The sequence below is a fragment of the Cladophialophora immunda genome (assembly GCF_000835495.1).
Source record: "Cladophialophora immunda strain CBS 83496 unplaced genomic scaffold supercont1.1, whole genome shotgun sequence".
Lineage (NCBI taxonomy): Eukaryota > Fungi > Ascomycota > Eurotiomycetes > Chaetothyriales > Herpotrichiellaceae > Cladophialophora > Cladophialophora immunda.
Window position 1 is genome coordinate 1,513,578 of NW_015622541.1, and position 21,923 is coordinate 1,535,500.

At 53.7% G+C, this 21,923-nt stretch overlaps 8 protein-coding genes across 9 annotated transcripts; 5 read left to right on the forward strand and 3 right to left on the reverse strand.

Moving 5' to 3' along the window:
- Positions 1-234: 234 nt before the first annotated feature.
- On the forward strand, positions 235-4,278 carry PV07_00419 (uncharacterized protein). The gene has a single exon (XM_016386869.1). It carries the CDS (start codon positions 485-487, stop codon positions 4,025-4,027), a length of 3,543 nt encoding a protein of 1,180 aa, XP_016253797.1. The 5' UTR covers positions 235-484; the 3' UTR covers positions 4,028-4,278.
- A 49-nt stretch (positions 4,279-4,327) lies between these two features.
- PV07_00420 (uncharacterized protein) lies at positions 4,328-5,521 on the forward strand. Its single transcript, XM_016386870.1, has 2 exons — positions 4,328-4,525; positions 4,580-5,521. Exons 1-2 carry the CDS (start codon positions 4,488-4,490, stop codon positions 5,289-5,291), a joined length of 750 nt encoding a protein of 249 aa, XP_016253798.1. The 5' UTR covers positions 4,328-4,487; the 3' UTR covers positions 5,292-5,521.
- A 378-nt stretch (positions 5,522-5,899) lies between these two features.
- Positions 5,900-10,314, forward strand: PV07_00421 (uncharacterized protein). The gene has a single exon (XM_016386871.1). It carries the CDS (start codon positions 6,316-6,318, stop codon positions 9,991-9,993), a length of 3,678 nt encoding a protein of 1,225 aa, XP_016253799.1. The 5' UTR covers positions 5,900-6,315; the 3' UTR covers positions 9,994-10,314.
- Positions 10,315-10,319: 5 nt separating this feature from the next.
- PV07_00422 lies at positions 10,320-13,055 on the reverse strand. Of its 2 annotated transcripts, XM_016386873.1 has the most exons (6): positions 12,507-13,055; positions 12,420-12,449; positions 11,281-11,445; positions 11,157-11,227; positions 10,826-11,102; positions 10,320-10,770 (listed from the first exon to the last, which is right to left on the reverse strand). In XM_016386873.1, the coding sequence occupies exons 1-6, from the start codon at positions 12,720-12,722 to the stop codon at positions 10,768-10,770; spliced, it is 762 nt and encodes a 253-aa protein (XP_016253801.1). In that variant the 5' UTR covers positions 12,723-13,055; the 3' UTR covers positions 10,320-10,767. The 2 variants fall into 2 exon arrangements, with proteins under 2 accessions (XP_016253801.1, XP_016253800.1); XM_016386872.1 differs by having other exon boundaries at positions 10,826-11,227.
- A 123-nt stretch (positions 13,056-13,178) lies between these two features.
- Positions 13,179-14,556, reverse strand: PV07_00423 (uncharacterized protein). The gene is made up of 2 exons (XM_016386874.1): positions 14,104-14,556; positions 13,179-14,054 (listed from the first exon to the last, which is right to left on the reverse strand). Exons 1-2 carry the CDS (start codon positions 14,149-14,151, stop codon positions 13,422-13,424), a joined length of 681 nt encoding a protein of 226 aa, XP_016253802.1. The 5' UTR covers positions 14,152-14,556; the 3' UTR covers positions 13,179-13,421.
- A 223-nt stretch (positions 14,557-14,779) lies between these two features.
- PV07_00424 (uncharacterized protein) lies at positions 14,780-16,507 on the forward strand. The gene is made up of 3 exons (XM_016386875.1): positions 14,780-15,028; positions 15,135-15,463; positions 15,522-16,507. The coding sequence occupies exons 1-3, from the start codon at positions 15,004-15,006 to the stop codon at positions 15,795-15,797; spliced, it is 630 nt and encodes a 209-aa protein (XP_016253803.1). The 5' UTR covers positions 14,780-15,003; the 3' UTR covers positions 15,798-16,507.
- Positions 16,508-16,785: 278 nt separating this feature from the next.
- PV07_00425 (uncharacterized protein) lies at positions 16,786-20,160 on the forward strand. The gene is made up of 2 exons (XM_016386876.1): positions 16,786-16,967; positions 17,031-20,160. Exon 2 carries the CDS (start codon positions 17,303-17,305, stop codon positions 19,109-19,111), a length of 1,809 nt encoding a protein of 602 aa, XP_016253804.1. The 5' UTR covers positions 16,786-16,967; positions 17,031-17,302; the 3' UTR covers positions 19,112-20,160.
- On the reverse strand, positions 19,933-21,835 carry PV07_00426 (uncharacterized protein). The gene has a single exon (XM_016386877.1). The coding sequence runs from the start codon at positions 21,676-21,678 to the stop codon at positions 20,203-20,205; it is 1,476 nt and encodes a 491-aa protein (XP_016253805.1). The 5' UTR covers positions 21,679-21,835; the 3' UTR covers positions 19,933-20,202.
- Between the last annotated feature and the right edge of the window lie 88 nt (positions 21,836-21,923).

The following is a 21,923-nucleotide window of genomic DNA, read 5'->3' on the forward strand; positions in this document are numbered from 1 at the left end:
TCGCCCATCAAATTCCACCCTCCGCATTCTGCACATGCAGATGGAATCCCGTGTGCCTCGATGCAATTGTTGCGTGCATCAGCAATCGGCGACCCAAGACTGCTGCTAGTGGTAAGGTTCAGGGTTTTGCCAGGCCAAAGTGGGACGGGCGCGCAGCTGCGGTCACTACCTACTCGCCTGGTGCACCCTCTGCTCACAGAATATCCCGCATTGTCCAAGCTGCTATCAGAGACTCACCGACAAGTCCTTCGCTCATCCCTCCTTGCCTTTTCTTTATTCTCAAGTCTGCTGCTGGTTTCCTGTTGCCGTTGAAAATGCCCCTCTAGCGTCGAGATGTTTTCGTGGTTTGTGTTCAGCCCGGAGTCGCAACCGTTTGTTTACGCCTTCCGAATTCTAATTCACCTTCCCACTGCTTGATCGTCCACCGCCCACCGCCCACCGCCCACCGCGCGCCACAACTGCCCTCGCCGCTATTGGTTCGGCCATGATTTCTTTCTCTCTGACACGCGCTCCCCGAAGTCAGAGACAGCGGGAGAGGTCACCTTTCTCCTCGACCTACTCTCGAACGACACTTTCCCCCGAAAATTCACGCAATCCGGCCCGACATGGTTGGAGGTGGTCTTCCGGGACCGGCCGTGGGGCCTTCTCTCAGGAAGGCCATGATGAAGAAATAGATGACGAAGGAGACAGCCCTGAAGATGAAGAGGATGACGACGAAGAGGAGGAAGAGGAGGAAACCATTGAAGATGCAGAAGATGCCGGTGACGAAGACGAAGACGAAGACGGGCCTGAGGATACGACACCCCTCCTTCCCATATTCTCTGCCGCTCGTCTCGATGCCATCCCCGTCTTTTCTCTCACCCACGCCGTCCGTTTGCTGGTGAGCTCTCGTTGCGATACTGTCTTGACCTGGGAGCAACTTCGCGCTCCTCAGGTTTCACAATTCCTGGTCAAGCCTATCGAGCAAGAAATTCGCAGCAACCATCTGAATGCTGCCACGCACTATGCTCTCATGGCAAACTGTCTTCAGTACAGCAAAGAGGCTGCTATGTCCTCGGGCAATAGTGGAACAAACACCACCCGTGCGATGGTCTGTGAGCTGGTTGCCATTAAATTGCTCAAGGATTTTTCTACAAGAGAGCTCATCGACGCATTGTCCTATGACTTTGATCCTCTTCAAGGCCAGTTGGATGCTGTGCCTCATGCAGAGAACGAACGGAGAAACACAGCAAGCTCCAAAAAGCCGGCTCAACGGCCGGCAAGAATCTCGTGCTTCGAGATCGCCATCCGCGCTCAGGCTAAAAAGTTTCTCTCCCATCCCCTGGTTGTGAAGCAGCTCGAGGCCATCTGGGCTGGTACAATTGTGTTTCACTCTGCTGCCGACAGTCTCCATAGACCGCTGCCTTCCATAAATCGACCGAGAAGTTACGGTACCAATGATGGAGGCTTGGCGGCAAAGCCCACAACCTCCAACACCGAGTTTCGCACTCCAAGGAGAGCAGTCACACTATATGATCCTCGGGATGCATCTCTTTTCAAGTTGTCCCGGTTGCGGGTGCCACGCTACCGCAACATCTTGTCTACTTTGTCCTTTGCCATTCTCCTAAGCTTGTTTGTCGCCGTCCTTGTGCAACGCTCCCTCGAGATCACGACGCTCGAGGTCATCTTCTGGTTCTGGGCCGCTGGCTATATGTTGGACGAGATTGTTGGATTCAATGAGCAAGGCTTCAGTCTCTACATTGCTAGCTTCTGGAACACATTCGACTTGGGAATCCTCCTCATCTTGGTCATCCACTTAGCACTGCGGCTCTACGGGATCCTCATGCCAGATGTTAGAAAGCATATGGTGGCCAACATGGCCTACGACGTCCTTGCAGCCGATGCCATCTTGCTCTTTCCGCGACTATTTTCTGTACTGGATCACTACCGCTACTTTTCGCCTTTACTGATTGCATTTCGATACATGGCGGCGGATCTCATCGCAGTTTCACTGCTGATCCTGATCAGCTGCAGTGGGTTCTTTGTTGCTCTCACTTTGTCGTTTGGCAACGATGGTATTGACACTCCTAGCTCGGTGGCTTACGCCTTGCTACAAATGCTCATGGGCTTCACGCCCGCCGCCTGGGATCGATGGGAGAGCTACAACGTTCTGGGGAAGACGATTCTGACCTTGTTCCTGTTCATTTGTCACTTCCTTGTAGTCACCATCCTAATCACCGTCCTCACCAACTCCTTCATGGCTATCGTCCGGAACGCGAGTGAAGAGCATCAGTTCTTGTTTGCGGTCAACACCATCTCCCACGTCAAATCCGACGCGCTCTTCTCTTACGTCGCGCCTACCAACATACTGCAGTGGCTTCTGGTCCCTCTCAGGTATTTCGTTCCCTTCCGCCAATATGTCAAGATCAATCGTACCATTATCAAGATCACGCACTTACCCCTGCTGTTTTCGATCTTACTGTACGAAAAGACCATCATGCAGTCGACCGTCTACGACAGCATAGATCTTGTCGAGCGTCGCGGGCGCGTGAGAAGAACAACAAAGTTTCCGCGACTGACTCGAGCGCCTTCCATTGCCACTTTCCGACAGGACAGGGCTCTCGAAGAAGTGTTCAGACATCCTTTTGACAGTACCGTTAGAAGCGCTCATCCAAGTCGCGACCGGCGCAAGGCGAGTAACGTGGTTAGCACATGGATGAATACAATGGGCAACGACGTGGCAGACCCGCCGCAGGAGCAAGACAGGCAAATCGTCGACAGGCTTGAAGCCAAGGAAGCAACATCTCGTAGACCACGCCGGATCAGCCGAGTTCGCGACTTTTCTCGCCAAACATTGTCAGTTGTATCTGACCCAGAGGATTTCACGACCAACGGAAATTTCTTGTCTCCAGGAGAGACACATCCTGTGACGACCACACCTTCTGCGTTGGAGCAACCATCGCACAACACTGATGCGGATGGAGACGATGAGATGCCTACAAATGATGACGGTGAAGAAGAGGACACGACCACACTCGAGCCCCGGTCACCAAGCGATACAGAGCCGGAAAAACACAACACGGCCCCTGCCGTCGTTGAGCATCGTGACTATTTTACAACTAAGCAGAATCTTGGACACCCTACTCCTGAAGCAGGTCAACCTATGGCAGCCATCTCACAAGCGAAGCTCGAAATGCCAGGCTCAGGTGTTGATTCGCCTCGACGCTCACCCAAGAACCTGGTCCGTCATCATTCCCGCAACGTGTCGGCTGCAACCATGATATTTAAACCCACGACAGATTCCAGCACGGACCAAACTTCGTCAGTTGAGGGGAGTAAACCTCCGCAATTTAAGGCACATATTTCAGCACCGGGATCAGGGGCTCGCACACCAGTGTCTAAAGCCGGGTCCAGTGGTGCGGGCCATAGAACTCCAAAGCGAACAGCAGGCCCGACTCGTATGCGACCGATTCTTGCCACCAAGGACGAACAGGGTTTCCGATCGACGCCGAATTTGGCGGGGTTGGTGTCGCTCAAAAACCAACAAGCTCAAGTGCGGCGGAAACCATCACTCGAAATGGACCTTGTGTCGGACATTGGTGACAACCGAGCAATAGGCGGAGGCTACGTTGGAGCACTTCCCAGCTCATTTGCCGCTCACCTGGCAAAAGGAACAATCGAGTCACGCCATGAAAAAGAGCAGATACAACAGCAAGAGATGTTCACGAAGATTATGATGGCTCGCATGAATGCCCTTGAGGAGAGCTTCAGAGAGGTGATCCACGAGATGAGAGACCATTTGAGACATGACGATGTTAGAAGCAGGAGCCGCGGAGGGGGAGCCACAACGAGTGGGCGCAAGGGAAGGGCCCGGGAGAGGGAGGTTGAGCGACCACTCACGGCAAGTAATGATGCAGAGGCTGCTACTCCCCGGGCAAGCTCACTCACCAGGATTGGAGAGCTCACCCGAGCAGGGGAAACCACAACAGAAAGGGGGAGTGGGGGAAGCGAAGAACAAGAAACTAGAGAACAGCCTCCCGCCGCTTGAATATGGGGAGAGTGCCTGAAGCGTGTGGGTGGTTCTAGACAAGTAAGGTCCGGAGGGCGGTACATGGTTGGGATTTTGTATTGATACCCTTGAGGGCTTAGGCAATTGGAAAGGATCAGATGTGAATAGTGCACATGATTTTGAGCGTCGGTCGAGGCATGTTCCAATAAGTTTGGGCGTTGATATTGACAAGGCTGAAGTGGAGAGGCTGGCAGTTCTAGCGCAAAGGAATGACGCAACTGCCCAATGAGGCCAACTGCGCCTCGAACCATCAGGCAATTGCGTTCTTGTCCACCTTGATCCATCTATCGGCTAGCCCTCTTCTTATTTCTCTCCACCACTTCTTCTTGCCTTGAGCTCACGTACAGTTGAATAGGCTACGTATAAGGGAGACCCTAGCACTCTTGCGCCAGGATCTCTACCAACCCGTTACACTCCAGCTGTGCCTGAGCGCCCCATCATGGCGTCGAGTTCGGGGCAGTCAAACCAACTGCTCTAGTAAGTACCGCTCCGCATCCTTCAAGAGAAAGCATGCTCATGTTTGAATGATAGTGCATGCATCGCTCATGGCACCACTATTCTCACGGAGCATACATCCCCCGGCACCTCGTCGTCTTCGGCCTCGTCACTCGCCTCGGTCATTCTCCCCAAGATCTCCCATTCCACCCCTGCGAAACTCACCTACACTCACGACCGTCTGTTTGTTCACTATATAGCGGACTCACCTTCGTCTACCTCGAATGGCTCGGACGAGCAACTCTCCAGCCATGCAGCTCTCACCTACATGGTCGTTGCTCAGACGGAGATGGGCCGGCGTGTACCCTTTGCGTTCTTGCTGGAGCTCAAGAAGAAGTTTCTAGCACAGTACAAGCCTGAATCCACCGATTTCTCGTCTCTGCCCGCGTATGGCACCGCAGCCTTTAACTCTACCCTCAAGGCGATGATCCAGCAGTATAATACCGCCCCACCGAGTGACGCATTGACAAATGCACGCAAGGAGATTGACAGCGTCAGAGATATCATGACTGAGAACATTGAGCGGGTGCTGGAGAGGGGTGAGAGAATTGATCTGTTGGTAGACAAGACAGATCGGCTGGGAGGGAGTGCGCGGGACTTCCGAGTGCGCAGTAGAGGATTACGACGGCAGATGTGGTGGAAGAACGTGCGGGTAATGGTGCTGCTGGTGGTGGTTGTCATCTTCCTGATATATTTGTTCGTAGGGTTTGGCTGTGGATTGCCGGCCTGGAGCAAGTGTGTCGGGTGAAAGAAGGTGGTCCTCCTGCGCCGGTTTTGATCAAAGCAGACTGGTTGAAGGGTTCTTCTGGACGGTTTTCTTTCCGCGGTGGCTACAGCGTGTATTTCTATGCGAGTTTGGGGGAATTGCATTCGTGGCTATGGCCGCCATTGCACAAATCACTATGACATGTTTCTCGGGCGCCACATGGCCCATGTCCACACACCACCTCTTTCTTTGTGTATGATCTCCATATTGTTGCAAAGACGACTTGCCCTGTAACTAGAGGGGTGATCTGATGGGTGACAGGCACCTAGCGGAGGAAGGGTCGAGGACTTCGGTAGGCTTGACGGGACCAACATTGGGCGAGAAGACAGCCAACGGCCCTGGTTGGATCAGGATGCTTCCCCCGCCTCCGTTTGCCTCACAGCGCCCCAGCTTGTGCGGGCATCCACAACAAGAGAGAGCCAATGACCATGTGCACAGGCGGAGGCCAGACGGAGGCCAGACAGAGGATAGGCACCGAATAAGGGGAGGTGATGGGCTGGTGGGCTGAAGCGCCTGTGAGCTGCGGACTTGAGAAACGGCTCAGAGTCGCCAGGCAGACACCCACGAGACTCACCAGACCAACCTGATGTCCTTGGTTCTTGGTTCTGCATTCTCTTACCCCTCTACAGCCTCATCTTCGTTCTCACTTCCAGCCTCATTCTTCTTTCTTTGTCCTCGCTGTGTTATTGACGTCCTTCTGCTCCCTCCGAACTTCCATCTTGATCTATACAAGGCTCCCAGACGCTGTATGAAGACCTCTGTACCACCAGCACATCGCCTTTCCTGCCTTTCTGGCACTCACCTTCAACTAACTGTGTTAACACTTGGAAATCTTTCTGCAAGGCAACTAGGCGAAGTCGTTGATGGATGAGCACTATATCACGGCCTTGTGAACGACCTTGTAACCCCTTGCATTCTACAACGGCGCTTACATATCGTCGCATCCGCCCAGCAGCCAGCGCGCCACGACTGTATCTACAGGCATGCCGCTTTGACTCCAGAAACAATGGTCCTTCCTACATCCAGCGCAGTACAAACAAATGGGGGTCATGATGTTGCTGGGAATCCACCAGGAGCCTCTCACTCGTCCCCAATTCAACCTTCCTCCAACGATAACGCTGCTGCGGCGACCTTTGGCAAGCGGCCGCTATCACCTTACCAAATAATTGAGGATCAAGATCTTGCTCGAGCCGTTGAACTTTCACTTCAGAATCAGGCTCAAGTAAAGCAGGAACCAGATACCCAAGGGGGTTCATCTCACCGTCACTCGTCATCGTCGTCAGCATCATCATCATCATCATCTTGCGAGCCATCGGTTTCCCTGGTCTTGAGTCTGAACAATGAGTTCACCCCCCTCGTCGACAAGATGGGCGATACAGCTATCTATTTTGGCCCTCCCCCTCAAATGCCGGAGCAAAACGACAAAGACTATCACTATATCAAACAACATTTTGATCGCGTCCATGTGGTCAAAAGCTCAAATCTTAGGCTCATGGGTGACGAGTCCAGGTTTACCGACAGAGATCTTCTGAACTCGACAAAGTCATTTCGTGCCGAGAGAAAGCTAAGGAAGCTCGGGGTTTTGAGCAGCGTAGAGGCTGCACATGGAGGGAAGTTCAAGTACTACATTGACCTCCGCCCACCCAACGAAGACGACGAAGCTGTCATTCTCATCACCGATCTGACTTGTACGCGCGGTGTGCTCACTTGGCACCTGGCAATGAAGAAGTACGATCTGTCTCCTCTTGCCGTACTAGGTCACGACGAATTCGGCGTCCAGCCTCATGTTGATATGCTGGTAAACCCGGCGATTTCTTCGCAGAACACCGAAGATGCAGCCGCAAGCCCTTCCAAAACGGCGAAGCCACGTTCGAAGAGTGGCTCTTCGAACGAAAAGCCTGCGCCTCTAGCCTCAGCACCACAGATTTCCCCAGAATACTCTCCGCTTCGGCACTGGTCCGCCCTCGAACGAGTGCTCCAGGCCATTCAAGGGAACGACCCGAAGCTGGACTCTGCCCCTAAGCTCTGGACGTTCTTCGCCGTTGCTCGATACTTTGGCTGTGCTATTCACGAGCGTATCTCAGGGTGGATCATGACTTGGCTTCATGCGGGCAACAACAGCAACTTCATCCAAAACAACCCTGAAGTGGCATACCGTATCGCAATGGGCATCAAATCTGTGGAGCTCATCAGAGACTCCTTTTCCATCCTCGTCGGCGAGAGGGCACTTATTGAAGCCTGCGGTGAGTTCAACCCGGAGATTCTAACCCTTCGCCGTCAGAGCGTACATGGCCGAAAGCTAGAGCTTCTCGACGATGATGAGCGCAATCGAATCGACCACGCTGCTTCATCTTTCGTGAAGCGGATTCGCGAGGCCATCTGCAGTATGTGTCAAGACATGGACTTTCTTCACGAGAGTGCAGTCTATGCAATACTTGACAATGCTGTCGGACAAACACGGAGGGCAGTGGAGGCGCTGAAATCGACCAAGACGACTGTGAAGGAGTACGTCAGATCGAGAATCTACTATGTGCTGTGCCAGGATCAAGGATGTCTCCGAAATTTGGAGCCGGAGCCAAAATCAACCCTCCCTTTTCGATCAGCTTCTATTGAGGACTATGGCACGGTCTATAGGTCTCTCAACCAAAAAATGAGACATTTCACCAAGACCTTCTGGTTGGCGTTGCAGCATACACGATTTGACGAGGGCACTCACAGCACATCCCATGAAGGCACGATTGGCTGGGAAACCACCACTCCGTACCACGAAGCTCTTCATGGGCTCTACAGGAATGACCCCCTCAACGGAATTAGTCGAGTCCCGCGGGCCACTTTGGAGCGTAAGATTAACATCATCAATCAGATGTTTCATAGGGGAGAGGTCATCCATGGTAAGCGCTCCCCAAAGCGCCGCAAAACTTGCGATTCCGACGACTTTTCCCACCGTTTCGGGAATACAGAGAATCCGATATCCTCCTCCAGTGTACTTATGCCCATTACTCCTTCCTGGAGAGCTGCTCCACCCGAGCCAGCGCCGACAATACCTGCTCCTCGCCCTGAGCCGCCCGCTTTCGCACTGAGACCCAAGCCAACGAGTGAAGAAAGTCACTCACAACAGACAAATAACAACGGAGCCTGGAGCTTCCATGGGAAGCAAAATGAGATTCCTATGCGTCCAAAGCGAGCCGCACCAGACAACGCACGCATGAATGGTACTCCCGAACCTCGATGCGAACCAGATACCTTGGTCGAAACCCACATACCAGAAGAGTCGATGGCACCGCTGCAGAGCAATTTGACCCCGGCGATTCCACCACCAGCAGCAGCAGCAGAAGATGTCTCTGCCTCCTCAGCTTCAAACAAATTCTTCAACCCGTATACTGGCAAGTATGAAGGACAGGATATCCAAGAACAGATGTGGGACAATCAAGCTGCTCCTTACTCTCCTCGAAGCGGTAAACGGGTCAAACAATACTTCTCCAACAGCAATACCGACACCGAAGTGACTATGCCTTTACCCCCCAGCTACCGTTTTCCGATCAATCCAGCAGCATTGCTCAACGACGTCACCGCGGCAATCGAAAAAATTTGTTCAGGTAACCTCTACCCACCTCATCTGTTCCACCAGACCAGTCTATTGCCTACGGACCTTTACGACAATCTTCTCTGTCTCACCGCCAACGAATTCCGCTATCTACCACTCTGGGTTCCTGACGGCAACGATGACGAAACCGGAGGGGTGTTTGAGGAAGTGCACGTTCCGAATCTCGACCCTATACGGACCAGCATTGAGAGCTTTGGGCCGGGACGGATTAAACGAGGATTCGATCAAGCGGACACTGATGTGGGCAGTGATATCGACGAGATCACGAGTTCCCAGGCGATCAGTACCGTGGGCAAGGCCAGTAAGCTCGCCACGGACGGGACCCGCACGGTGAAGAGTGTATCCAGTGCCAGTACCGTCAACGTCAAACGAGAGACTGAATCTGCGGACCTAGAAGATCCGGTAGTCGTGGATCATGGTGTTGTCCACATGGGTCAAGCTCCGCCAGGAATGGACGATGAGGGTGACACGGACATGCTGAATATCGACGAGCTCGACGACGACAATGTTGGTTGCGATGATGATGATGATGATGATGATGATGACGACGACGACGATGTCGGCGGCGCATTCGAGGATGGAGACTCAGATATCAGCGATGGTTTCAACCACTGGGACGACAATCGGGCGGAAGAATCGCCAACGACCCAAATCAACATGGGCGATGAGTGTCGAAGCAACGACACCAACCCGGACTTCGAGGCAATGCCAACCGCCGCCGACACTGATGATGATGATGGGTACACGAGCAAGGACAGCGGGAAAGGAAAAGGCAAAGCCAAAGCCCAGAATTTCCCGCACGGATTCGACCTCCCAGATCTGCCAGATCTCCCGGTCCGCGACCCGACCGCCGCCGCCGCCGGGACGGAGGGAGTCCTCCACCTTCACTCCCACCACCAAGATCACCAGCGTCCGCATCCTCATCCGCATCCGCATTCTCACGGCACTCGTTCTGGTCCTGGTCCGCATCGCGATCACGCCTCGAGTTCCAGCTCGGTCGTCTTGATCGACATGGGCGACGACGACCACCACAACCACAACCACGACGAAGAGGGTGACGATGGTTTCGAATTGGTATGACATACATGATATGGGGCGGCCTCAAAATCATGGGTGTCCAACGCAACTGTGGAAACTTCCGCCTCGGATCTGCACTTGCACACACGGCAGGAAAATGGCAGGGAGGCGGGGACAATGGAGGTAATATTCTGTTCAACAAAAAGAAAAAGTAGGGTGGGACGGGCCTGTAGTTCGGGATATCCAAAAGGGAGTGTGTATCGGGAACGAGTTGCACAGCGTCGAGCCGGCAACAGCGAACAGTTCATGGGACGAGAGCTAATCGCACTTATAACGACTGATCATGACTGGAATTTTGCAAAAAGAGAAAAGGTTAAGAAAAAGCAAAAGAATGCTAAATGAGTTTCTAACAATTGCCGTGAACGGGAACGTGACTTTTGCTACTCAAGCTCGTTTTTGCACGCATTTCTGGTCAGGATCCTGCCTGCTGAGTTACCAAGCTAATAGTCCAGTGCACTCTATCTCTGGTGTCTCCCATCCCAAGCCAGGTTCACACTCCCAGTGTCCGCCCACGACCATTACTGCCGATCCCTCCAGGCCATCCTCGGCCCGTGCCCTGGACCCCTGCCTCCCTCGCAAAGATAGCAACACAATTTTTGGATGAATAAAGTAGGAGGTGTGGGTCGTGCAAGAGCGGAACAAAATGTTAGATGGCTATTCAGTACAGTCGTGTGGTGAAAAGAGAAAGCTTGGAAGTCGGTTGTTGCTGGGGATCGTGCGGGTGCGAGTTTCGGTCCTGGGATTCTGTCTTCCTTCACGATATCCAATCACGGGCTTTCACTGATACGGGTGTCAGTTCTGAATGTGCTCAGCAGATGAATTCGACGTCGCTCACTGAAATCTCTTCCATGCCCATGTCATCGCCAGTATTGGCTGCGGGAGCAGTGCCGTTGGTGGCAGCTTCAGTGGTCGCACCCACTGCGGAGGGGTTATTACCGCCCCAGTAATCTGTCATTTCGGCATCGAGTTCTTCAGCAGTCTTGGGTTTGGCTCGAGGGTTTCGTCCACGCTTCGGCTTTCCGGGTTTGCCGGCCGATCTCCCCTTGGTGCCATCCTTTGCGGTCACCTTCTTCGTCACTGTGGCCGACTTCGGTTGAGCCTTTGGGTTGGCGCTGGTCTTTGTCAGTGGTTCTGACTTTCCCGAGCGTTTTGGTGGATTTGCGTACGCAACACGTTCCGCAAGTGACTTGGCTGGAGCCGGCTCTGGAACACTGCTGGCGTCCATCACAACTTCAATCTAGTCGAGGTCAGGAGAAGCCCATGTACGGTGCGGATGGTGGTCGTGCTTGCCTTCATTGGTCGCTTGTCCACCAGCATTCCGTTGAGGTCTTTGGCAGCTTTGGCGGCAGAGTCGGGCTTCGAGAAGATGATGTCGGCAATACCGCGGCTCTGACCATTCTGATTGTACTGCAAAGAGACCTTCTTGACGTTGCCTACGGACTTGCCGAAGTATTCCTATTCGGCCGCGAGTGATCAGTAAACTGCTGGAGAGAAGTAGGAATAGCATTTCTTCCGCATCGTTCATCCCCAGGTAAGAATGCAGTAAGAGATGTTTCCACAGTAGAGGATAGTCCAGGTACATATCCTTGCGCTGGAGCACCAGCGAGTACAAAAGGGCCGAAAGCAGTAGCAGCAGCAGCAGTCCAGCAGTCGAATCGTGTGTCGTTGCCATCGTCCCCTGGATTTGTTCACCCGGATGGTCATACATTCTGAGGCCAACTGTGGAAAATGCTGAGCATGATCTTGATGGCTGGTCCAGTTTTCCATCGTGCGACAGGTCGGGGGCTGGAGGAGGGTTGGAATTTGTGGGTCGTAGATATTGCAGGGCGACAAGCTCCTCGATAGACTATCGACATGGCTGGATGCAGGTGCGTAGCATTCGACAGCTTGGTGCGAGGTCTTGACGCGTGGCGTCGAAGAGCACATGGTCGTCAAGGGGACCATGGACCAGACAGCAAAGGTGCCATGGTTAGGCGTGGTAGGTCGTGCTAGGCTGCGCTGCGCTGCTTTGCTTTGCTTTTGAAATGGCTTGTTGCAACCTCGCTGATGCCCCAGACAAACAAGGCAAGAGGGTCTCAAAAGCGTCTCAGCATCTTGAGAACTCCTCCGGGCGGATCTGCATCATTATTCCACTCGGTGGCTAGCCGGAGAGAACTTGCAAGACCATGGCGAACAGTACCTTCACCAAACTGCATCGCAGAAGATGCGAGCCGAAGATGGTGGGAATGTTGCCTGCCCCAGATAAAGCCAGCATTTCAGCATGGCGATACGCTCCTTGAGGATTGTCTCTCCCGTCTCGACATCTCCCTCAGTTTCTTTGTTGCATCCCACTTCTTCTTATCGGACACGGTCGCATAAAGAGCCAAAGAATAACAGGCGGTGGCAAGCGGCGATGGAATCCAAGGTCGAAAGCCTCTTTATCAACATACCTTGATCTGGGCTTCGTTGACGTCGAACGGCTACAGGAGAGGTTAGTGGCGCGCCAAAAGGTGTAAAGCAGGCAAGTTAGAACATACCAATCCACTGACAACGATCTTGCTCGAGCGGGATTGAGATGCGGCGCCGGCGGAAGGTTTGATGGTAGATTTTACTGGTTTGGTTGCTTTCTTCACACCACCGACTGGCGCAGTTGGACCAGTTGACTTTGGGACCTTGCGGCGGCGAGCCTCGCGCTTCGCCTTCTTCTGGCTATCAATGATGGAGTCGAGAGATTGATCTAGCCTGCCAGACATCTTGAACGGATGGAGAGAGGGAGGTCAAGGATAGATTTTGCAAAGGCGGAAGGAGTGGACGATGCGTAGTGTCGCAGGCGTCAAGAGAGAGCTGTCCAAGTCCGGTGCAGTTGCGGGACAGATGACCACTGATCGCGCCGTTCTGTCCTGGTGCGAGATTCGAACGTTTAATGAGAGATAGATTTATGGTAAGGAAATTGACGATGAAGAGGCGCGCGGCAAGAATTAAATATGCGCTTGGATGGAGGTGATATCGACTGATGATAGCAGCGGCGATGGTGAAGGAGAAGGCAGGGCAGAAGGAGGGTGAAGGGGAGTCACGCCAAAATGATGAATGCGGCAAGGTTAAGGCGAGGCGCAGGCAAGGCAACAGGCTGTCACAGGAGAAATTCGGACGCAGCCAAGCCAGCACTAAGCCCGTTTCGGCGCCACGGGACATCAGCGTCACGTGCTCCGGTCAAGGCGAACTACGGCCTGCGGCGCGGGTACCGAGTAGGGACAGGACCACTACTTGTAAGTATCCTCAACGATGGTCTTGACATACAGAATACTCTACCTGATCCCATAGAACGCCATTCATGTGTCATCATCTCAAAACATAGTAGTCACCCGTAGTATAAACTGGCGGTTTTTGCGGCAGACGCGCAGACGCGTCAAACCACCACGGCCGTCCTTGCTCGTTCCATACTCGCGGGTGTTTCAGCTCTTCAACGCCTCGAGTCTCCCGCGCATTTGCTCCAGCTCTGCTTCTCTGTCCTCTTCCGGCTCTTCTTCCTCTGCCTCCACTGGGAGCTGCGGGACTTGTTGTTCTGGTGTGCCCAACCTTCCCTTCAAGACCTCGCCCAGAACCTTGTCGACTTCATTCTCCGCTTCTTCGTCCTCGCCTTCCAGCAACTCATCGTTGGGTAGAGCATCACCAACCATTTCTTCAATGATGCCGGCCTTCATCAACTCCTGGCTCAGCTCTTGCATGGTTCCGGTCAGCTCTGGTAATCGGATTAATGTGTTGACATCTTTCATGATCCGAGTGCTGGCCTTCAGACTGCCTTCGATCTTGCGAACCGAAAATGCCTCGTTCACTTGCATTTGTACGCTTTGCAATTGTGCCTTGCTGGTGTGTAGTCTTGCCGACTGCTTCCGTACCTTAATCAGCTCTCTAGCGAATATTCGTGCTTCGTCGGCGCCTTGTTTCGCTTGGGATGGGTTTTTCTGTCCCCTCTTTGCGGCATTCAATATCAGGGTCCTCGTCTTCTGTTCCGTAATCTTCAGGTTGGTTATATCCCGGTCCAAGGCCCGGACGTTTTTACGGATGATGCCGTCGCATTTTCTCTTCTGAGGTAGAGTTAGCCTGCTGCAGTCCAGTTGGAAATCACGGACGAACTTGTTCCTGGGGATCCGGCTTGAAGAAGACTGCCTTGAACGACTGCATTATGGCGGTAGTTCCCGTAGCGGTAGTTGTTGTTTAGTAGCCTGGTTGTCTGTGCTCGAGTAGGAGGAGCTTCTCGTGGTCCACTACAGGGCCATGCTGGGGTCTGAGCCAGATGCCGCCGGCGGCAGGCTTGCGGTGAAACTCAAGAATGGGCGGCTGCGATGCGACTCGATCATGCGGGTAGGGCGATGATAAGCGACACGTCTACTTGCCGTCCAAAATAAGTTGTAGGGCTGATGAACGGAGATCAACTAAGGAGCAGCTGTAGCGAATACTTTGTCACCTGCTGATGCCGGTGGAGGAAGGTTCGTGGTGGGTAGCCCGGTCAGACACTGCGTACCTCGTATTTGGCGGCGAGGCAGCGAGATGAGTTAGGAAGAGCAAGTTGCTGTGCGAAGATGTCACGGATGCCTGGCAATGGGGGGGGGGGAAGGAAGTGGGGGAATAGCCTAAGAGTTCTCGGCCTGCTCGTAAGTGGTAGGCAGTCACTAGCTGGGCGGAAGCGGTACCTTAAGAGGGTCTTGCTTGTGAAAGTCATGCTGAGTGGGCGGCGGAACAGGCACTGCGCACCCACTGCGTGCTCAGCCCAGGAGCCCGGGGGTCTTTCGATGTTATTCGTTGCACTTCGAACAGCCTCGTCCCTTTCACCTTAGACTGATCGCCCACACACAAATAGTTGAACCTCTTGCAGCAGACCGAGTAAAAGCAGGCAAGCAAGCAGACTTTTACATCTTCCATTGTTCTCACAATCCGACCGTACCTTTACGTCTTAACAACGCTCCTCCTCCCGTTCTTCACCACTACTTTCTCATCCTCTTACGCCAGAAGCCCCTCCAACTCGTAAACCTCACCATGGCTAGCCAGGTTACTCCAGAAGGTAAACCCTCCCGTCGCCGCAATGAGTCCAACGTCGCCGAGACCTTTACCTACTCGGTGACAGACTCTCGCTTGATCTGAGCACATGACTGACTTGGATCGCACAGTCCTATGGGCGCAGCGCTCCTCCGCCACTGAGCCAGAAAAGAACTACATCTACCTGACAATCAGCGTGCCTGATGTTCCCCCCAAGTCTCTCAAACTCGACCTCAAACCCACCGGCCTCACCTTCACTGGCACATCAGAGACCAAGAAGACCACATACCATCTTGAGATGGAATTCTTCTCTGAGATCGACGTCGAGAACTCGAAGACGCATCACACTGCGGCCAACATCCAGATGATTCTCAGGAAGAAGGAACTCAAGGAGGAGTATTGGCCACGCCTCCTCAAGGACCCCGCAAAAGTACACTACCTTCGCACAGACTTTGACAAGGTATGCTCTGGATCCTCCGAGTCACTAACTTTCCGCATACTGATTTGCCTTCTTTTAGTGGGTCGATGAGGACGAACAAAACGAAGCTCCGGAGGACGACTACATGAACCAATTTGGCGGTGGTCTCGGAGAAGACGGCGGCTTTGGTGGCATTGACTTCTCCAAACTCGGTGGAGGCGCCGGCTTGGGCGCAGAAGGAGCAGGCGCCGAGGGCGGCGATGACAACGAAGGAGAAGAAGAAGATGATGATGACGACGACGAGATGCCTGACCTCGAAGATGATGAAGCCGAAGGTGATGCTAAAGGCAAGGGCAAGGGCAAGGAGGCTGCATGAGTGGCAGGGTCGACCTTCAGACGGAACTCTCTGCGCGGCGTCGACGCAAGAGGATCACAATGGAGTTCTGACCCAACGGTCCTTGCTCGTTAATGCCAGGTCCTCGAGCCAATGCTGCATACATCCAACTCTACGAAATTCCACCATCAGGTTCACCCTTTCCTTTCCACCCGACCCGTCAATATATGAGCGAGCGTTCCTGTGTTGTCACCACAGCCTTTAGATTATCCTGGCCATATGCGTTCCCAACATCTCGATACAAAGCCCGGAGCGCAGTTCTACTACTAGGCAACGGAAGCTGGGGGCCCCTACTGTTCTATTGGGGCGACAATAGCACAACACTTTCTTTTCCCAAATGCAATGGTGCGCAAGGACATAAAAGGAGGAACTCTTATGGGGGATGGGGTTTGGAAGAGACGACAACGGATGGAAAGGAGAGCTCCTCGGTCATCAATCAATCAAAGAATCATGCCACTTCTAGCTCGTCAGTACTATCCCAAGAAATGCCCCGATATCCCCTGTGCTGTCCCACGTAAGATGAACCATTGAAGTCGCCAGAATGTCTTAGGTTCGGAGTAGGTGATAAGAGGTACAGTTGGCCACGTACTCGATACCTTGCACAGATACACACATAGTCACACCGCATCTCCGTTCAGGCATCCTGAGCTTGCAAGGTGCAGAGACCCTCCAGCCACGGACATGGACAGTGCGGTGAAGGTATCCAATACCAAGGCGCCTTTCAATCATCAGCAGGCGGCAAGGCAGGTTGATGAGTCAGGCAGCGGCAAGTCACCTCGCCCAGTCCATGGTCAATGGCCCATCAGTCGACACCAGCCATTGATATGGCCATCACCGTCGCTGTCACCATCATTAGCCCTTTGGTGCTTACATAATGGTCCTGATACCAGAACGGATTTGGTACATGATTCTCCTCTCGACCGTCGGTCTGTCCCTCGTCCTCTTGCAGTAGAGCTTCTGACGAGGAGACTGAAGGCGGACGGAAAATTGTTACTCCGACATCGCGCAGGTATCGAGTACTTGGCTGTCTACTAGCTACTCTGCTTGTAGGTATCACAGCATTGGCAACTGTCAACACCCCACACGCTACGGCGCTCACACTTCCTGGACCTGATCAGGCTTCATATTCTTTTCTGGGCCTCTGACTGAAAAGTAAGCCTAAGAATACTCCTCGCAATTGATTACAGGTGCTAGAGAAACCGGCGATGATTGCAGGTACCAGCAAGGACTATGCCACGACACCGAGTCTACCACAAGCCTCATGTCGTCCACAGAAGGCAAGATTCATCCTGTATAATACTCACCAACGACGTTTATACAATTCCCTTCAGGCGGTGGCGAAACTGCACCAATGGCCCCATTCCGTTAGGACGAGGTGGGCGCATGAACACACCAGGGTGGCATCTGTTTGAAGAACGAGAAGCACAGTGATACCAAAAGGTCAAGCCGGGACGTGTCGAGCAGAGAAAAGAGCATCGGGGTATTATATGCAGAAGCAATGTCTGCCTTTCCGAACTGAATCAAAACAACTTGTCACCCTACTGCCTAAAGGGACATTCGAGCAAAGACAGCGCGAAAATCCATTGGCCTCTCTGGATGACGGGCTTGATTTAGACTTTCGATTTTACGTACAGTGGGCTTCGCTGGGCTTGGAGCTGGAACTGGAAGTTTGCGAGCCATCCACTGATCTACAGTGCTGGGCGAACTTCTTTCTTCCTTTCTTTGTACAAACATTTCCTGAGAGCTCCCAGTTTCTGTTTTTAATTTTGCGCGATAAAAGAAAAAGAACATGCCACAGGCTCGCATTGGCCGGGCTCTCCGTTGGAATTTGTTGGTGCCCTAATGCAAGAGAGGGGATCTCTGATCAGTCCATTTATCTACGCAACAACATGTCTAATTCCAACCCCGAGCTTGAGGAGAAGCCGCCTTCACCCTCGACAACGCCGGCAGCTCCGTTATCATCTTTCTCTTCTTCTCCCCCTGATCCTCGACCCGCGTCAGAAGAGGACAACGTAGTCGCGTCACGGTATCTGATCAAGCGGCCCAAGGCGCTGCAATGGTTTCACAACGGCACGCTCGAGCGAGAGTCCGAGGAGGAGCGACAGGCAGGGCGCTTCGAGCTGTTCCTCGACCTGCTGTACGTCGCGCTGGTGGCCAACTTCGCAGAAGACCTGGCCGAACATCCGTCTGGCGCCGGGCTGGTCAAGTACCTGCTGATCTTCGCGCCGGCGTGGCACATCTGGAGCGACCTGCGCGAGATCATGAACTCGTACTACAACGACGACCTGGTCCAGCGCGGAGTGATTCTGTGGGTCATGGCCTTGATGGTGCTGTACGGCAACAACGCCCGGCTCGTGGCCGAGGACATTGGCGCCATGAGGACCGTGGTGGGCGCGTTCATGACAGCCCGGCTCACGGTGGCGGGCGTCTACTTGATTTCGTCGTTCGCCAGCTTCCAGCACCGCACACAGGCCAGGGTCATGGCTGGGTTCATCTTCGTGGGACTTCTCATCTGGATCCCCCTGTACTTTGAGAGCGTGAGCCTACGCGCCAAGATCGCCGTCGCTGTTGTGGGCATCGTTTACCACGAGGTCACCTGGGTCATCACATTCGGCACCTGGATCAAGAGACACCTGAAACTCGAGTACAGCACCGCAGTGGATATCAACCATGAGATCGACCGACTCGCGGCCTTCTACATTATTGTTCTGGGCGAATATTTGTACAGCATCGTCGTGGGCGATCCTGCCGCGATCGGGCTGAACATGGGCTTGCTGAAGGCTGTGTGGACTCTGATCATCGCCTTCTGTCTTAATTGGCTCTACGTCAATGGGGATGGAAGCCTGAACAGTGTGCATCCGATCAGACGGTCCGTCACCACAGCCTTTACTTTTTTCACTCTGCACATGCCCCTTGCCGCGTCGCTGTTGGTGGGTGGCCACATCTGCGCGGTTAGCGCGGGACAGGAAGACCTCGACTCGGGCGAGCGCTGGTTGATGGGCGGCGGATTGGGCGTGGGCATGCTCTGCCTGTGGATCCTGGCGATGCTGTTCCACGTGCAGGACTCGTGCGAATTGATCATGCCGAAGACGCCCCGGGTCGGGATGAGGCTCGTCGTCGCCATCATCCTGGTCCTCTTGCCCCTGGTCGACGAAGAGCGTTTCGACGCGGTGCAGCTGCTGAGCACGGTCATGGGTCTGATCGTCTTCGTCACCGTCTGGGAGACAGTGGGTGGCTTGAGGAAAGATTCGAAAGTGTATGAGAAATGGGAGGCGGGGAACCCGCTGTCCGACTGAATTTTGGATGGCGCAACAACCCATCTTCGTCCCCGGCACCCTTTCCCCCACCTCGACGGGGCCTTCCCGATTGAAGTCCTCTTGATCAATGCGCAGAGCCATTCATTGATCTTGTCAGTGGAGAGCGCTGGGCAAACCCTCCCCCGCAAGAAAGAAAGCTGAATGCTCAGGGAGGCGACGCTGCCACCGAATATGAGATCATGGAACTTTTAGAATGCGGACCGCGGAGAAGACATACACTTGAACCCGACCTTGAAGGCTGCCTTCCAACACCATGTGATATCGACTTGCTGGAATTGATGTGTACTGTGGCTAACCTCACTGCTGCCCTGACACTTGCCGGTCTATATCATGTCCGTCGCGAGCGCTCAAATCTTCTTCTAATAACCAACTCTGGCCGACGTTCCCGGCGGTTTATCCGCCACGGCCGGCATGACTCCCTTCGCCTTCGCCCGGGTCCCTGATCATATTCACCAGCGAATCCAATATGTGTTCATCGAATCAGTAATCTCCATAATACGTGTCACCCCCCTTGCCGATCAGCCCGGAACGAAGGCTCTTCTCCCCATCAGCAAACCGGACGACCTAAGACGAGGCTAGCGGGAGAGGGGGACTCGCTTTCAAGGCCTCTGAAGCTCCTCCAGCAGTGGCGCATAGCGTTTGCTGCGTGCTGGGCCTGGTATCGGCATGCAACGAGCGCGAGAGGGGTGCTAGGTACCAGATAACCAACGAAAGAAGTAGCACTGGGCGTCGATACACCCTCACTCAGCGCGGTATAGAACGACTACGATTATGGACCGCATGGTCTAAGAGAACACTGAGGGCGTTTGACTTTTGAAGGCTTTCTTACGAAAGTACCTCACTAATAGTCAGGATTTTGTAGCTTCGGGCTGGATTCCCCTGGTATAGATAGGCATTGCCCTGGCGAGAAGAGAGGTGATTGTGTCCCCAACCAACACATTTCCTCGATCCGGATGATATGGTACAAAGTACTCTGTACAAGCACACATAAACTCGAACGGCACACGTACCGGAATGCCAGTTCAGCGTTCCTCCTTTTTGAGTATATTTCCTTCCTGTAGCAGACGAATTCAATCCCCCCTCCGTCTTCTCTCCCATGCACCCATCCCTTCCCCTGCTCTTCTCTCATCTCCCGACTCTACAGCTGCCATTCCCCTGTCGTAGTCCTCGCTGCCGCCCTGTCTCCTTTCTCTTTCCAACATCTCATCAAACTCGCGTTGCGCCTGTTCTCTAGCACGTCCATCTCTACCGAGCCCCGTCTCATTGGTGTATGAGATGCCTTGATTGCTCTCTGGGTCTCGTTCCGCCATCTGATTCGCACGAGCTTCTCGGGCTCGTTCGGTCTCGAGTCGCTGACGGCGGAACTCCATGTCAGAAGTTGCCGTAGACGAATCGGCCGATGGAGGAGCATTGCCTCTTCGAATGCGCTCCCAGGCACTTCCGCCTGGAGACCGCTTGTAAGCTGAGGGCGTCGCCATGTCCGGGTCGTTCCCGGTTGTTGGGGATGCGTCGTCGAAGAAAAAGGGGTCAGTGTCTGCCGAGGAGGTGGAGGACGTGGTCTCCCTTGATGGCTGGCGTGTTGGGTATTCTTGTTGTTGTTTTATTTCGCGGTCTCTTATTCTGGAATCATCCAAAATGCTGGTGTCGCTCGCTCCGCTTTGGTAAAAGCCATCACCATCATGGTTGCGGTCGACGGCGGAGCCGTCTGGGTAGGAGCCGCCTTCGGCGTCTTTGTAATATGACTGGGAGTCGGGTGGTGCATCTCGGCTGCCATCTTGACCTTGAGGCTGTTGGGGCCATTCTGCTGGTATGTTTGAAAGTGTCCGGTTCATGTCGCCGCGGCCCCTTTCTCGCATCGCTTGAATGAGCCCTTGAGTTCGTGGATCGGTAGCCATCCCTGTCGCCGCGCTGAAACTACCCAGAGCACCAACGACAGGCGTACCGACCAGGAAACACAGCTCCATCCAGATGACATACCTCGTTACCTGCCAGGCCGTTTGAGCCAGCTGACCAGTTATGAGAGGCATCTGCTGAAGGGGGAATTTGTTGTATCGCTCCAAAGGCTTTGCTGAGACGAAAGGAAACTTCATCTTGGCGCGGCCCCTGTGAGCCAGGTAGAATCCAAACGCAGAGGTAGCAAAGGTGGCTAGAGAACCATAGAGGAGTCTTCGCGAAGTCCAATACGCTAGAGCCTCCGCCTCTTGTTGGGTGACCGGTCTTTGCACCACGTTCTCGGAGCCACGTATGAGATCAATAGCTAAGACGCCAGCCCTTCGCGACCTTATAGATCCGCCGTATATCCACCATCTTGAAAGACCATGCAGAGGCATATTATCAAACGAGAGTCGGTAGAGGCGCGGTGAGTTGTTGAGCTCGTAGCTCAGAGACAGGGTATCCGGCTCGACAGAGACCTGGTATTTGGACCTTGCTTGCATGACTTCAAGCAGCTTGGATTTTGATTCTGGTTCTCCAGGCTTGTTGACAGGTTTCGCACCGGGGCCCATTGACGGAGGATACCTGGAGGGAGGAGGGCCTTCGTTCGCCATGACGAGCGTCTGCAACTTCAAGTCTGTAGCCCCAGATTATTGAGAGGAGAAGGATAATAAAAGCCTTATTAGGAAGAGCGATGAAAGATTTTACGCACAAGCAGCACAGGTGAGGTGGACAGCTGCGTTGTTTGGAGCTCGCCAGCTTTGGAAGTTGTGGATTGTCTCATGCGACTCTGTTGCATTTTCCACTGACGTCGGCGATTTCCCCCACAGTCACAAACATGCAGGTGGCCACCCACTAC